The sequence below is a fragment of the Pelophylax lessonae genome (genome assembly GCF_965119305.1).
Source record: "Pelophylax lessonae genome assembly, chromosome: 1".
Classification (NCBI taxonomy): domain Eukaryota; kingdom Metazoa; phylum Chordata; class Amphibia; order Anura; family Ranidae; genus Pelophylax; species Pelophylax lessonae.
In genome coordinates this window covers 103,573,322-103,588,005 of record NC_138768.1, presented here as the reverse complement: position 1 = coordinate 103,588,005, position 14,684 = coordinate 103,573,322, and the positions used below count along the sequence as shown (strand labels likewise).

The following is a 14,684-nucleotide window of genomic DNA, read 5'->3' as shown; positions in this document are numbered from 1 at the left end:
AATCTAGCCCATGATGGTGCTCGGAGCTAAACATTCTACACCCAATTGTAGAAACTACAACAGACAAGACACAGTTAAGGAGAAGGGAGAAACCCCATGCGACACACACCAAGTAATCTACACCTTCCAAACTCGATCAACCTTCCTGGAAGTGGACTTCCTAGCCTTCAACAGTGTAGAATCACAGACTTTGACAGCCCTCTGTCTTACAGCACCTAGCTTTCAATGGCTAAGCCGTTAAAGTGAGCCAACCGTAAAGCACGATGGAAGATTGGTCCCTGATACAGTAGATCTTTCGAGAGGAAGTTTTCAAGGGACATCTGCTACCAGGCCAGGGAAGGCCGGTCTAATGCCACCAGAATGACTGGAATTCCATATACCTCGATCCTGCGTAGCAGTCTCGACAGCAGTTTTAATGGAGTAAAGGCGTAAATCAGACGATACTGACCCCAAGGGGCCACCAGAGCGTTTGCGGCGTCGGTCAGAGTGTCCCGAGACCTTGACACACACCTCTGCACCCCACTGAGGACACAGTTGATAAAATACCTCCGGGTGAAGAGACCATTCTCCCGGATTCAACATCTACTGACCAAGATAGTCCACTTGTAAAGTCTCCACCTTCGGAATGTGCACAGCAGAGGGCCGGAACATTATTAGGCCCACCTCAAGATGCCGGACACTTCTCGGACCGCCAGGCTACTTCTTGTGCCTCCCTTAATTGACATATCCCACAGCCATATGTCTGAATGTATCTGCAGAGAGTGTCCATGCAGATGGTCTGTCCATCAAGACAGACGGTCTGATCGCTTGAATTTCCAGGATGTTGATCGGCAAACTGGACTCCTCCCAAGTCCAAACACCTTGGGCCAAACACACTCCCAAGGCAACTCCCCATCCTGACAAACTGACATCCGTGGTGATTACAGTCAAATACAGGGGAAGAAAAGATTTTCCCAGACGCAGAGCGGGAAAGCAGAGCCACCATAGGAGAGACGCCGTCGAACCCTGACTCAACAGGATCAGATTGTCCAATGACAGTGGATCCTTGTTCCATTTGATCAAAATCGTCTTTGGCAAAAGTCTGGTGAGAAACTGAATCTCCTCGAAGGTGGAGACAATCAGACCCAGCACTTAAATGCAAGTCCTGAGTGATGATCAATGGTTGGACAACAGGTGCTGAAACAGCATCCTGTAGCTTCACAAGTTTTGCCTGAATCCAGCGTCAGACCCAAGTAGTCCAGCTTTGTGGACGGAGACTGGTGCCGATTTCTGAAAATTCAGTGTCAACCCGAACGCCTGCACTCGAGTCCACACCGTAACCTCGAAGTTAGCTTCTAGAGCCAAGGATGACACTGCACGCAGAAGCATATCGTCCAGGTAAGCTAGTACTTAAATCACCTTCTGCCAAAACCAGGCCAACACTGGGACCAAAACCTTTGCGAACACCCGAGGAGCTGAGGTGAGCCCAAAAAGGAACGCCACGAGATGGAAGTGTTCCTCACCCACAGCAAAATGAAGAAAACGCTGATGCCCGACATATTAGAATATGAAGGTAAGTGTCCTTGAGATCAATAGAAGGCCAGCAGATCGCCTTAAGGAAGCTACTACTGTGTGGATGGACTCCATCCGAAATGTCTGAACCCGCACAAAGTGGTTCAGAGCCTTAGAATCCAAGACCGGACGAACCTTGCTTTCCTTCCTGGGAACTGTAAACCGATTTTAACTGGTTGCCGACCACACGCCGTATATTTACTGCGGCAGTGTGGCTCCACCGGGCAAACTGACGTAGGGCTACGTTGGTCGCTAGCAGGGAGCGAGCGCGCACCGCCAGCGGGACTCCTGCCCCCACTCAGCAGCGGGGAAGCCGATGCACAGGTCAGGCGATCATCGGCGATCGTTCCCCGCTGAGAGAAGAACAGTCAGCTGTTGTAAACACAGCTGACCTTTCTTCTTCCTGGAATGATCATAGAGCCCCTGCTGTGATCCTTCTATGTAGGATCACAGGTCTATGGTCAGTTCAGAAGCACCCCCCATCCACAGTTAGAATCACTCCCTTAGGCTCACATTTAACCCCTTGATCATCCACAATGTTAACCCCTTCCCTGCCAATGTCATTAGAGTAACAGTGCATATTTTTAGCACTAATTACTGAAGTAATGTTAGTGGACCCCCCAAAAGTGTAAAAAATGTCAGCTAGGGGTTCAACCTATCCGCCGCGATGTCGCAGTTCCGCAAAAAAATCGCAGATCGCCATTACTAGTATAAAAAATAAAAACATGAAAAAATTACATAAATCTTTCCCGTAGTTGGACACTAACTTTTGCACAAACCAATCAAAATACGCTTACTGCGATTTTTTATTACCTAAAATATGTAGCAGAAAACAAATTGGCCTAGAATGTTAAAAAAAATTGATTTAATTTTTTTTTGTGAAAAGGTTATATAGCAGAATGTGAAATAGTTTTTTTGCCAGAATTGTCGCTTTTTTGGTTTATAGCTCAAAAAATAAAAATAGCACAGGTGATCAAATACCATCAAAATACCACAAAAGGACATCAATTTAAGTACAGCGTCGCGCAACCGCCAATTAAAGTAACGCAGTGCCGAATCGCAAAATATGGCCTGGGCATTAAGGGGGAAAATCTTCTGGTCCAGAAATGGTTAATTAAAAACATTGGAAACGTTTCGACTACGGCAAAACAATTACTTGTGCCAACAGGTCTTGCACTGCTACGTAGAGGCCCTGTAGCCTCTCTGGAGACAGGCCTAAAATGGAAGGAAAGAACCTTGCCAGAGGAAAAGACAGAAACTCGATCCGAAACAGTTCGTGGACCCATTTGTCCTGAATGAGCAAGGTCCATGGATTCGGAAAGAAGCAAAGACATCCCCCCACACCAGAGGCGGGTGAGGATGCCCCTTAAGGCTGAGGAAGGCTTGTTCTGCAGATCCAGAAGTGCCCACTTTGGACTTACCATTCCAAGGTCTCTTAGAGCATACCGCAAAGTTAATGGGGGATCTCTAGCCCTTTTCCTGTGATCCAGACGGATGAAAGGGCCGCTTGTGAGCCGAAAAGAATCAGCACCATTTACGGCGAGGTTCCTTACCCTTAGCAGCCTAAGGGAAGCAATGTACACTTGCCTCCCGTAAGGCCCCTAATGATCTCTTCCATAGAGGCACCTAACAGGCGGTCACATACAAAAGGAACATCAGTCAGCATCTTTTTAGAAGCCTATCAGCTGGCCAGTACTTCAACCAGATCATTCACACCATGAAATGTACTATTTTCACGTTCGCAGGTAGACATTTCTGGATGTAGACTTCCTGGCCTTCAGTAGTATAGGAATAACAAACAGAAAGACCTCTATCCTTCAATACCTTGCTTACAACAGCCACGCCGTTAAAGCCAGCGACTAAAGCAGGATGGAAGATCAGTCCTTAAGACAGCAGATCTTCCCTGAGAGGAAGTCTCCAGGGAGCATCGGCGACCAACCTTATCAGGTCTGTGTACCAAGACAGGAGAGACCAGTCTGGGGCCACCAGAATGACCAGAAACCCCTTCCACTTCTATCCCGGGAAGAAGCCTCGGCAGGAGATTTAGTGGAGGGAATGCATAAATCAGCCGATACGGACTCCAAAGAGCCACCCGTGAGTCTGTGTCGTCGGCCAGAGGATTCGAGACATGGTTACGAAACTCCGAACCTTCTAGTCGAATCGAGAAGCAAACAGGTCGACATCGGGTGTACACCAGCGTACAAACAGGAGATGAAAAACACCTCTGGGTGTAGGGACCACTCCATCTGATCCAACACCTGACGACTCAGGTAATCCGCCTGCCAGCTCTTCACACCAGGGATGTGCAGAGCAGAGAGGACTGGAACAATCTTTTTCACCCAATTAAGGATGCCGGCCACCTCCCAGGTTGCCAAAACACTCTCGGTACCCCATGATGATTAATTTAAGCAACGGCCGTGGCGTCATCTGATTAAATCAGGACTGGACAATCTTGCAGACGATTTGTCCAGTGGCTCCGTCAAAGCTATCCCTCTGAGCTCCAAAAAATTTTTATCAGGACGTTTTGGACTCCTCTACTGTCCAGGATCCCTGGGCGCAAAACTTGCCCAGCACTCCTCCCCAGCCCAACAAGCTGTCGCACGTGGTTACCAACATCGAACAAAGCCGAAAGAAGGACTTGCCCTGGAGTAGTGCCAACGAGTGAAGTCCAGAGGAAGAAAGACCCCCGCCAAAGCGGAATCCAGAGTCAGGCCCAGATAATCCAGTCTTAATGAAAAAATCAGATTTTTTTTAAAATGATGTTCCAACCGAACTCTTGCAGAGTCCGTACAGCGATTGTCAAGTCGCCCAACAGGGCTGAATGAGAATACGCCCTCAATGGGAGCGTGCTCAGATATCCCAGTACCGAAATCCCTCGTTGGCGCAGCAATGCCAACACAAGATGCTTGTAGTTCCTCTGGATCTTAGTCCTTCAGGAACTAACTTGTGAAAATAAAAAATACAAACACTTAGGTCTTAGCTTTTAATGGGGAAGTTTAAGTCAAAAGCAGCGAGCTAGGTTTCCTATTCTCAAAACTAGGCTGAAACAAACTGATTGCTGATAGAGTGTGTGGGGTTATGCCTGCAGGGACAGCCCCATAGACGTGGTTAAGCTTTTTTCCTGCCTAGTGCCTATTAACGATAGGAGCATAACTCATTGGTCAATCATGATGGAGCTGCATCTGTCGATGAACGATAGAGAAAAATATATTCATCGTTGTCTCTAATAATCTTGGAGGGAAAACCAGCCTGACATATTGGAAACAATGGGTGTGAACTGAATGTTCCTGATGGAACAGGTGAATTAGACTCCTTAGTGGGGTCATTTCAGTATGGTAAGAGTTCATTTCTTACAATGATGGCACATGCACATTTATGGAGTAGCACAACCTCTGCACAATCTCAGTGGTATTTTCCTCAAGACACATATTGGATATGGACTATTTCATATCCTTCATCTTTGCCAGATTTCATTTTTTTCATTTTGATATGGACTTTGCTAAATACAAAATGTATTTACACTATATTAGCAGCAACATATATGATATACAACATAGTTGGTCTAACTAAAGGTTGCCAGCAGCTGTGTTTATTATCACAAGTTACACCAGCGCGTTTTATTTTGTTTGTTGTATTAAACCTTTATGAACCCCCAGGTATAGGACTGCATAAAGTGCATTACACCCACAGTGGAAGGAAGGTATTCAAGGTCTCAAACTAAACTGTTGACATTAGGAGCTTAAAGAAACAGCTAGGCTGTGTCCAGACACTTGTAGTAGAGGGGACTAGTGCAGTGTCAACAGCAGCATGGAGAAGAAAACAGAAGCTGGTAGGAGATCTGAGGTTTATTCACAGCAAAGACAGTATGTGTCAGAAAAGTTTAGAGGCTTGGCCCATATCCTTCACAGAGCAGAGGTCACAGGGAAGAGACACTGGCAGGAAGGGCAAAGGTCTTTTACATGACAGCCAAAGTAAAACACAGGCCTTTGCTGCAATAAAGAAAAATTCTAACAAGGTACCAACAACCAACCCCCCCCCCCCCCCACCCTAACAACCTCTGGGGAAAAAAAACCTGGGGTCCAGAGGGAAAAATTTACAAGGAACAAGACATTATACTTGCCTAGGTACTGCTTGCGGAAGACGGAAGTATAGAACTTTACAGTGGGAGGTGAGTCCTAACCTTTATAAAGGAACCTTATATTTTATTGCCAAGTGATTAAACGTGGTTTAGTGCCCAAATTCTCATTTAGGATGCAGTATAACCCTTAGTATGGAAGGAAAGGATCTACACATTTTTTTCTTTATAAAAACAAACTATAAATGTAAATTTTAAAAGCAATGTCAACTTAATGGAGCACAAAACTCAAGACAAACCAGTATTGCTGGTGGAACATCACTTCCAGAGACCTCAACCACAATGTCGTCATATTTGTCAAAGTTAATCCCTGTCTGGTAATGTTTAAAAATATCAGATTCCTCTGCAGGTGGAGGTGGTGGAATATAGGTCACCCTTGGACCTGTTAGTAAAAAAAATATGCATGTATTTTAACTTGACATAACACAAACTGTTTTATGTTACAGTAGAGGGTCAGTTCAACTTCACCAGAAAAACTGCCTGTGCAGATAGGAGCACCTGTAAATAAAAGCAAACTGTGCAGCTCTGACTTGACCAATTAAATATTTACCAAGTCATCTCAATTTGTTGCTTACAAGTTAAAATTTGTATTTTTTACTAGAAAATTACTTAGGACCCCCAAACTTTTTTTTTTTTTTTTCAGCAGAGACCCTAGGGAAATTAAAAAGATGGTCGACGCAATATTTTATGTTACACTGAATTTGCAGTTGTCTAGTAAACAACTTTTTTTTGGGGTGGAAAAAACTGGATTTTTGACTTGCCGTAAAATCCTTTTCTCTTAAGTTCATTGACAGACGCAGTTCTCTCTGATCCATATCAGTAAGGTTACACTGCCCCCTACAGGAGTGGAACGCTAGGCAGAAAAAAAGTTCTGGCTACGCCTATGGGCAGGCTCGGAGAGTACACGCTCTCTTCCTGCATAGGATGTCAGTTTGTGAAGGAATGTAAGGAACACTTCTGAATTAAGCAAAATGTCTATTTTTCTGTCTGTTTCTCTGTAAATGTTATTTCTGCCTTCCTCACTCAAAATGGCCATTACTAGAGACCCCCTCCACTGAGATGGAATGTCTGGGAAAGATGCCGATTTTGGCACGGAGCCTTTAACTTCCTCGCATCCGCGCTACAGCCTATATACGGCTGCAGCGCGGACTCACATTTTCGGGAGGCCGTCTTTATACGGCCTCCCAGTAACCCGCTCCCGCGAGCGCACATTGGGGAAAATCTGTGTCGGCCGTGTCCAAGATCGTGGTGAATGGCCAATCACAGCGGCCATTCACCACGTGATCGGACTGTCCAATGAGAGATGATCTCATATGTAAACATATGAGATCATCTCTCATCGTCGGCGCTCCTTCCTCACACAGAGCCTGCAGTGTGAGTAAGGAGGGAGAGCCGTCAGCTGCCGGGGACACACAGGAATGTAATCAGGGCACTGATCACCAGTGCCCTGATAACTAAAGGTAAAAAACATACACAAATTGCCCCCCCATCAGTGCCCGCCACCAGTGCCCCCCGTCAATGCCCACAATCAGTGCCCATAGTGCTGCCAGTCAGTGCCTGCTCATCTAGGCACTGATGAGCACTGACTGGCAGCACTATGGGCACTGAGTGTGGGCACTGATGGTGCTGTCCATCAGTGCCACCTCTCAGTGCCCAGCAGTGCCGCCTCTCAGTGCCGCCTCTCAGTGCCCAGCAGTGCCACCTCTGTGCCCAGCAGTGCCACCTCTGTGCCCAGCAGTGCCACCTCTGTGCCCAGCAGTGCCACCTCTGTGCCCAGCAGTACCACCTCTGTGCCCAGCAGTGCCACCTCTGTGCCCAGCAGTGCCACCTCTGTGCCCAGCAGTGCCCCCTCTGTGCCCAGCAGTGCCCCCTCAGTGCCCAGCAGTGCCCCCTCTCAGTGCCCAGCAGTGCCACCTCTCAGTGCCCAGCAGTGCCACCTCTCAGTGCCCAGCAGTGCCACCTCTCAGTGCCCAGCAGTGCCACCTCTCAGTGCCCAGCAGTGCCACCTCTCAGTGCCCAGCAGTGCCACCTCTCAGTGCCCAGCAGTGCCACCTCTCAGTGCCCAGCAGTGCCACCTCTCAGTGCCCAGCAGTGCTCATCAGTGCCGCCCATCAGTGCCGCCCATCAGTGGGGCATATTAGTACCTCCTCATCAGTGCCCATAAGTGCCACCTCATCAGTGCCCATCAGTGCAGCCTATCAGTGCCAATCAGTGCCGCCTCATCAGCGCACATCAGTGAAGGAGAAAAATTTATTTTCAAAATTTACTCGCAGAAAATAAAAAAAAAAATTTTCAAAATTTTCTGTCTTTATTCCTTTTTTTTTTTTGTAAAAAATAAAAAACTCAGAGATGATTAAATACCACCAAAAGAAAGCTCTATTTGTGTGAAAAAAGTGATAAAAATTTCATATGGTACAGTGTAGCATGACCGCGCAATTGTCATTCAAAGTGTGACAGCGCTGAAAGCTGAAAATTGGCCTGGATGGGAAGGGGGTTTAAGTGCACAGTAGGCAAGTGGTTAAGAGAAGATAACATACATAAACTCGAAGGGGACTTCCTTATAATGGACATGACTAATCAGAAAGCTGCAAAAAAATCAGTATTATGCTAATATTATGCATATGACATACTAACATATGACACCGCCTACTATTTAACTCACTGTACATTAGAAATAAACAGGAAGTATTTACCTGAATGTGTGTCAGTGTGATCTCCTCGTGCATGCACTACAATTACCTAATTATCTATTTAGATCCAGCAGCAAGAAATCTATTTTGAGCCTAAATGAGGTTTGCGAATCATTACAAGTTTTTTATCAAAGCAGTCTCAGAAAGTAACACCAACCCAACTCAAAAAAGAGGGGCGGGTACTGCGTCCATCAATGAACTTGAGAAAAGCATTTTACGGTAAGTCAAAAATCCAGTTTTCTCTATCGTTCATTGACGGACGCAGTTCTCTCTGATCCTTAACAGTAGTGACGTGCCAAAGCAGTGCCATAAAATGAGGGGTGGGAACAGCAAAAAAGAACAAGTCTCCAAGGCTACACATAGCCAACCAGGCAACATAGGTTAAGGCAGAACAAAAGATGAGGCCCACCTGAAACAAACCATAAACACACTCAAGGAAAGCCCTCCAGACAGCAGACAGCCAAAAAAGTATTGCGGCCAAAAGAGGCATCTGCAGATGCCAGCACATCCACCTTATAAAATTTGGCAAAGGTGTTAACAGACTAACAGGTAGCCATTTTGTAACCTGGAGCACATATGCCAGTATAGCGAAGGAGCCAAGGAAGCACTAGGCGCCCAAGTAGAACATGCCGAAACAGGGAAAGGCAGGACCTCCTATTTGATTGAATAAGCCTGCACCACCGTCTATGCCATCTGGGACTAGTCGCAGCAGACGCAGGCAGTCCTGTTCATGGGCCTTCCGTGAGTACAGAGCGCGAGCCTTACGAAAAAACACTAACTAATCGCCAAGTACACCTTGAGTGCCCAAACTCTATACAGAGAATGCAATGCACCTTCCGCAGGATGTAAGGGCTAAGGACACAAGATGGTAATCCACGTCCTCGTTCAAGTGAACACTAGAAAACACCCGCGGAGGGAAGGTCTGATCTGGACGATGTACCACTTGTCTCCATGAACCAACATATAGGGAGAATGACAGGACAATGTCGCCAGTGCCGACACCCTGCACGCAGAAGTGACAGCAACCAGAAGGTCACCTTCTGTAAAAGGTAGGCAGGGGATACCCTAGAATACTTGCAAAAGAAGGGTCTTTAAGAACCGACTGAACCAATCAAGGGCCACAGTTGGTGACGGAGGTCGCACCAGAAGTACCAAGTGTTGTACCCTCTGGAAGAAGTTACGCACCAGGGAATGGGCAGCAAACTGCCTTTGTAAGAAAATGTCCAAAGCGCAAACCTGACCCTTGACAGTACTCAAAGCCAACTTGTGAGCAACTTCCCGTTGAAGGAAGCTAAGTAAGATGCGGGCTGCCAAGTAAGAGCGAGGGGGAACCCAAAGAGACTTACACCATGCAATATACGACTTTCTCGTATGAAGAAAAAAAATGATCCTAGAAGTCGCTTCCCATGCTTTAAGCAGGGTGGGAATCACCGAAGCAGACAATCCCGTCCTTCAGCACCTGGCTTTAAAAGCCAAGCCAGAAAAGCCAGCGACCATAAAGCCGGATGAAAGATTGGCACTGGGGACAATAAATCCTCCCTGAGAGGAAGTCTCCAAGAAGCGTCTGCGGCTAGCCTGACTAGGCCGGCGTACCAGTTTGGCAAGGCCAGTCCAGAGCCATGAGAATGACCAGAATCCCTTCCGCCTCCATCCTGCGAATAATTATTGGCGGCAACTTGAGAGGAGGAAAGGCAGACAGCAGCTGATACTGACCCTGGCCCAACCGTGCGCACTCTCACACGACTACGCCGGCATCAGCCTTGCGCAGGAGACCATGCTAAACTTCTCAGCATCGTTCCTGTTGAACTTGGCGCATGTTCTGCCTATGACCGAACCCATGGTGCCACCATCGCACCCGCCCGAGGGTCCCGGGAGAGGGCCACAAACCTCTGCACCATCCAGTAGATGCAACGCCAACAGGTCAACGTCTGGAGTGCCCCAACAAAGGCACAACTGCTGGAAAACCTCTGGATGAAGGGACCATTCCCCTGCATCCAATGCCTGTCGAATGACACAATCCGCCTGCCAAATTTTCACACACGGAAAGGGAGGCGCGGAGAGAGCTGGAACAAGGCACTTCGCCCAACGAAGAATGCCTGTCACTTCCAAGGCCGCTAGGACTTCCACGGTGCCCCCTTGGTGAATGACAATAGCCACAGTTGTGGCGTAGTCGATTGAATGTCCACAGGACAGCTGTACGTGCCCGATCCAGTGAACTAGGCAAAGCCAGATCGCACTCAGATCCAGGACATTGCTTTGAGAGTATGGTCCCTGAAGGGAGGATCCAGGTTATCGATCAGAGAACCTGCTGAGGACTCTTCCCCACCCAGACAGCCTTGTAACTGTGGTGACAGTAAAAAGGGGAAGAAGGATTCCAGATCAAGACTCCCTGGTCACCCGGCGCAGCCAGATCCGAAAGTCCAGAGAGTTGGATTCTAGTCACAATTAAGAAGGATTGCCTTCTGGGGGATCCACGAGAGGGAGTGAGCGAAAGGGATCATCTCAAAAGATGACACCATTAGTCCCAGTACTCGCATGCAGGCCCGAAGGGACATCCATGTGCTGGACAGTAACAGTTGAACCGCAGTCTGAAGTTCAAAGAGTGGTTTCCGCAGAGAGAGAAACCCCGACTGAGGACGAGTCCAAAGCCAGGCCCAGATTGTCCAGTAGTAGTCCAGATAGTACTGAAGGGAAAAAGGATGACTTCTGAAGGTTCAGAACCCACCTGAACTCCTCCAGAAATCTCATGGTGACTTCCCAATTTGTTTGTCAGCACCGTAGGGGACTCCACACGGAGAAGCAGATCGGACAGAAAACCCAGACTGATACTACCCCCATGCAGCAACAGCACCGGAGCAAACACCCTTTGTGAAGAGCCGAGTAGCAGAAGCGAGACCAAGGGGTAATGCCACAAACCGATGGAGATCCTTCCCCACTGAAAAAAACTGAGGAGGCCAGGAATCCCCCTGATGTAGGGAAGCAACCATCGTGCGAACAGATACTGCCTTGAATTTTTGATCCGCACAAGAACCATCAAAGGGCGAGAAGGTCCAGCTTACTGCCGCAAGAGCGCATTCAAGCAATCCGGAAGAGAAAAACCCCACCAGAAAAAAACGGATCAAACTCGATCTTGCAACTGGACCGCATGACCTCCTGAACCCAGCTGCCTGGGATCCAGGCAAACCGTCGGTCCAAGAATCGGCAAGGACAACCCCCCACCCTATAGAAGGGTGAGGACACACCTTCAGGACGAGTAGGTCTTGTCCGCCGGTCCGGAAAAAAACATCTCTTGTTCGCCAGATTAGGGTCATTTGGAACAAGAGGAAGTCTTTTAGGACAAAGCCACATCGACTGTCCCCGAGGGACGAAGAAACTGTTGTGAGCCAAAAGGGAGGAGCCCCGTCCGCATCGAAGGCCCTTACCCTTGTTAGCCTGTGGAAGAAAGGCACTCTTACACCCGTGAAACCCTTGTATAATGTCATCCAGGGCAGCGCCAAACAGGCGATCCCGCTGAAAGGGGAGATCCATTAAGCCTTTCTTAGAAGTTTGATCCGCAGACGAACACGTCGGCCAAGTATACGCCGGATAACCACCACCAAACTGACAGTGACCCGATAAAAAGAGCTGTGTCCAGCCTGGCTTCGCAAAAAAATTGCAGCCCCTGCGCCAGCTGGTCCAAAAGCTCCCCCAAGGCAGGAGGGATTTGTCCCACACCAAATCACGGCGCTGGAACTCCGCCCATCAGGCAGAGTTTGCATAACAAAGGAAATTAACACCATTCCCAGCGCAGACCCCACCAGGGAGTACAGATCACGGACCACAGCCCGCGCCATCCTATCCCCCAAGTCCTAAAAAGACGGGGATTCCGCCACCAGAACAAGGGTCGCCTATTCAGCCTAGAGACCGTACGTCCACCATAGGCGGAAAAGTCCACTGTACCAGAGACGCCTCAAAAGGGGTAACGTCTAGCAGCCGTTTAGACACCCCAGATGGTCCCATCCTACATGAGCATGCTAGCAAAATAAGCTGCTCCGGATGGCAGGTGAGTGCCAGATACTACCAGCGCTCAGCTGCCGTTGCGTCCTCCAAATTGCAGGGTGTCAGGCCCCCGAAGCAAATAGAGCCAGTATCATGCGCGACTGGGGAGTTAGAAATGTCGTCCTCATTATCCGAGGAGAAAGGGCGCGAGTTACCAGAAAAGGCAGGGAGGCCCACGTCTGTGGCGGCTGAGTCAGACTCAGAATCCGAGACATCAGATGAGGCAGGAGTAGGTGGAGAAACGTTTCAGTGCACCTCCCACCTCCAGCCGGGCCAAAAAGCTTCCACCTATCCGTAAGAATAGCTAGGCATATAGACTTAGTCAAAAGACAAAAGGCATTAGCATGTACACACCCACGGGGGCTGTCCCATCTGGTCAATACCCCCCCCCCCTGCATCACCACTCCCAACTCAGTTTGGTAGCATAGCAGTAGGTAATAAGAACCCCAAAAAGAGGGGCGGGGGCGGCAACTGTCGGAGGACTCAGAGAAAGGAATTTTATAGGTAAGATTTTACAAAAATTCAGTTTTCTCTTATGTCCTCCGACAGTCGCCGCCTCCTCTAAGTCATCACAATTGGGATGTCCCAAAGCAGTATAGACATGAGGGGTGGGAGACGCAACCGTAGAAAAGGCAACGCAGTACCCACATCAGAGAAAGGAATCTTACATGCACTGTAAGAACCAACTGGGCAACAGCAACATACAATGCTCAACAGGAGCAACAGCCCAGGAAAACAAATGCCAACAGCCAGGGACCCAGGGAAAAAAACAAGGGTCCATCATGGCACAGCCGCACTGAGAACTTTGCGGCCAAAGGAAGCATCAGCTGATGCCAGAATGTCTACTTTGTAGAACTTGGAAAAGGTGTGCACCGACGACCAAGTCGCCGCCTTGCACACCTGGGCCACGAGGCCCGATGCCAATAGGCCCAGAAAGTACACAAAGACCTGGTAGAGTGCGCCTTAACAGGGAAGGGCGGAACCCGTCCCTTAAAGGCGTAAGCCTGCTCAATGGTCTGTCTGATCCATTAGGCAATCGTCGCTGCAGACGCAGCCATGCCCTTCCGAGGTCCCTCAGGAAGGACAAAGAGGGAATCAGTCTTCCGAAAGGATTCCGTAGACTTCAGGTAAACCCTGATCGCCCCAACAAAGAATGCAAGGCAATCTCCTTTGGATGTTTAGGCTTCGTACAAAGCGAAGGCAGGACAATGTCCTCATTAAGGTGATAATCAGAGATCACCTTGGGAAGGAAGGATGGGGGTGGTCACAAAACCACCTTATCCCTGTGAATTATCAAGTAAGGGGAGCGGCAAGACAACGCCGCCAGCTCCGACACTCTGTGAGCCGAAGTGATCGCCACAAGAAAAGCAACCTTTTTCGACAGCAGAGGCAACAATATCTCCCCGATAATCTCGAAGGGAGCACGCTGCAATGCGGACAGGACCAAATTCAAGTCCCATGGAGGTAAAGGCTCCTTTCTGGGAGGAGCCAAATGTCGCACACCTTGAATGAATGTGCGCACCAAGGAATGAGACGCCACAGGGCGTTGGAAAAGGACCGCCAGTGCTGACACCTGGCCCTTAATTGTGGCCAGCGCCAGGCGCTGATCCACTCCAGACTGGAGGAAAGCTAAGATTTTCGACACAGAGTAAGAACGAGGAGAAAACCCCCTGGACTCACACCAGGTGAAGTAGGCCTTCCAGGTACGGTAATAGATCTTACCAGAGGAAGATTTCCTAGCCTTGATCAGGGTAAGAATAACCTCAGGAGATGGACCCTTGTCCTTCAAGACCTGGGTCTCAACAGCCAGGCCGTTAAAGCCAGCGACCGTAAAGCAGGGTGGAAGATCAGACCTTGAGACAGAAGATCTTCCCGCAGAGGTAGGCGCCACGAAGGTGCCACTGCCAGGTGAACAATGTCGGCCTACCAGGACCGGCGCGGCCAGTCCGGTGCCACCAAAATCACCATGTGCGGTTCTGAGGCCAATCTTGCGAAGGAACCGGGATAGCAACTGAATCGGCGGAAAGGCGTACATCAGACGATACTGATGCCAAGGGGCCACCAACGCATCCGAGGCGTCCGCCAACGGATCGCGTGTTCTTGCCACGAATCTTTCCACCTTTCGGTTTAGCCGGGATGCAAACAGATCCACATCTGGGGATCCCCACTTCGCACACAGCATCTGAAAGACCTCCGGGTGCAGGGACCATTCCCCCTGGTCCAGGGTCTGGCGGCTCAGATAGTCGGCCTGCCAATTTTCCACACCCAGA

At 48.9% G+C, this 14,684-nt stretch overlaps 1 protein-coding gene across 1 annotated transcript in view; it reads right to left on the bottom strand.

Moving 5' to 3' along the window:
* The window catches only part of DDX4 (DEAD-box helicase 4), a gene marked incomplete at its 5' end in the record, with an annotated part of 317,760 nt that overhangs the window by 174,867 nt on the left and 128,209 nt on the right, over nt 1-14,684 (bottom strand). Inside the window, one exon of the mRNA XM_082243122.1 lies at nt 5,926-6,068. Coding sequence (XP_082099248.1) covers nt 5,926-6,068 — 143 coding nt within the window. The remainder of the gene's footprint in view (nt 1-5,925; nt 6,069-14,684) is intronic.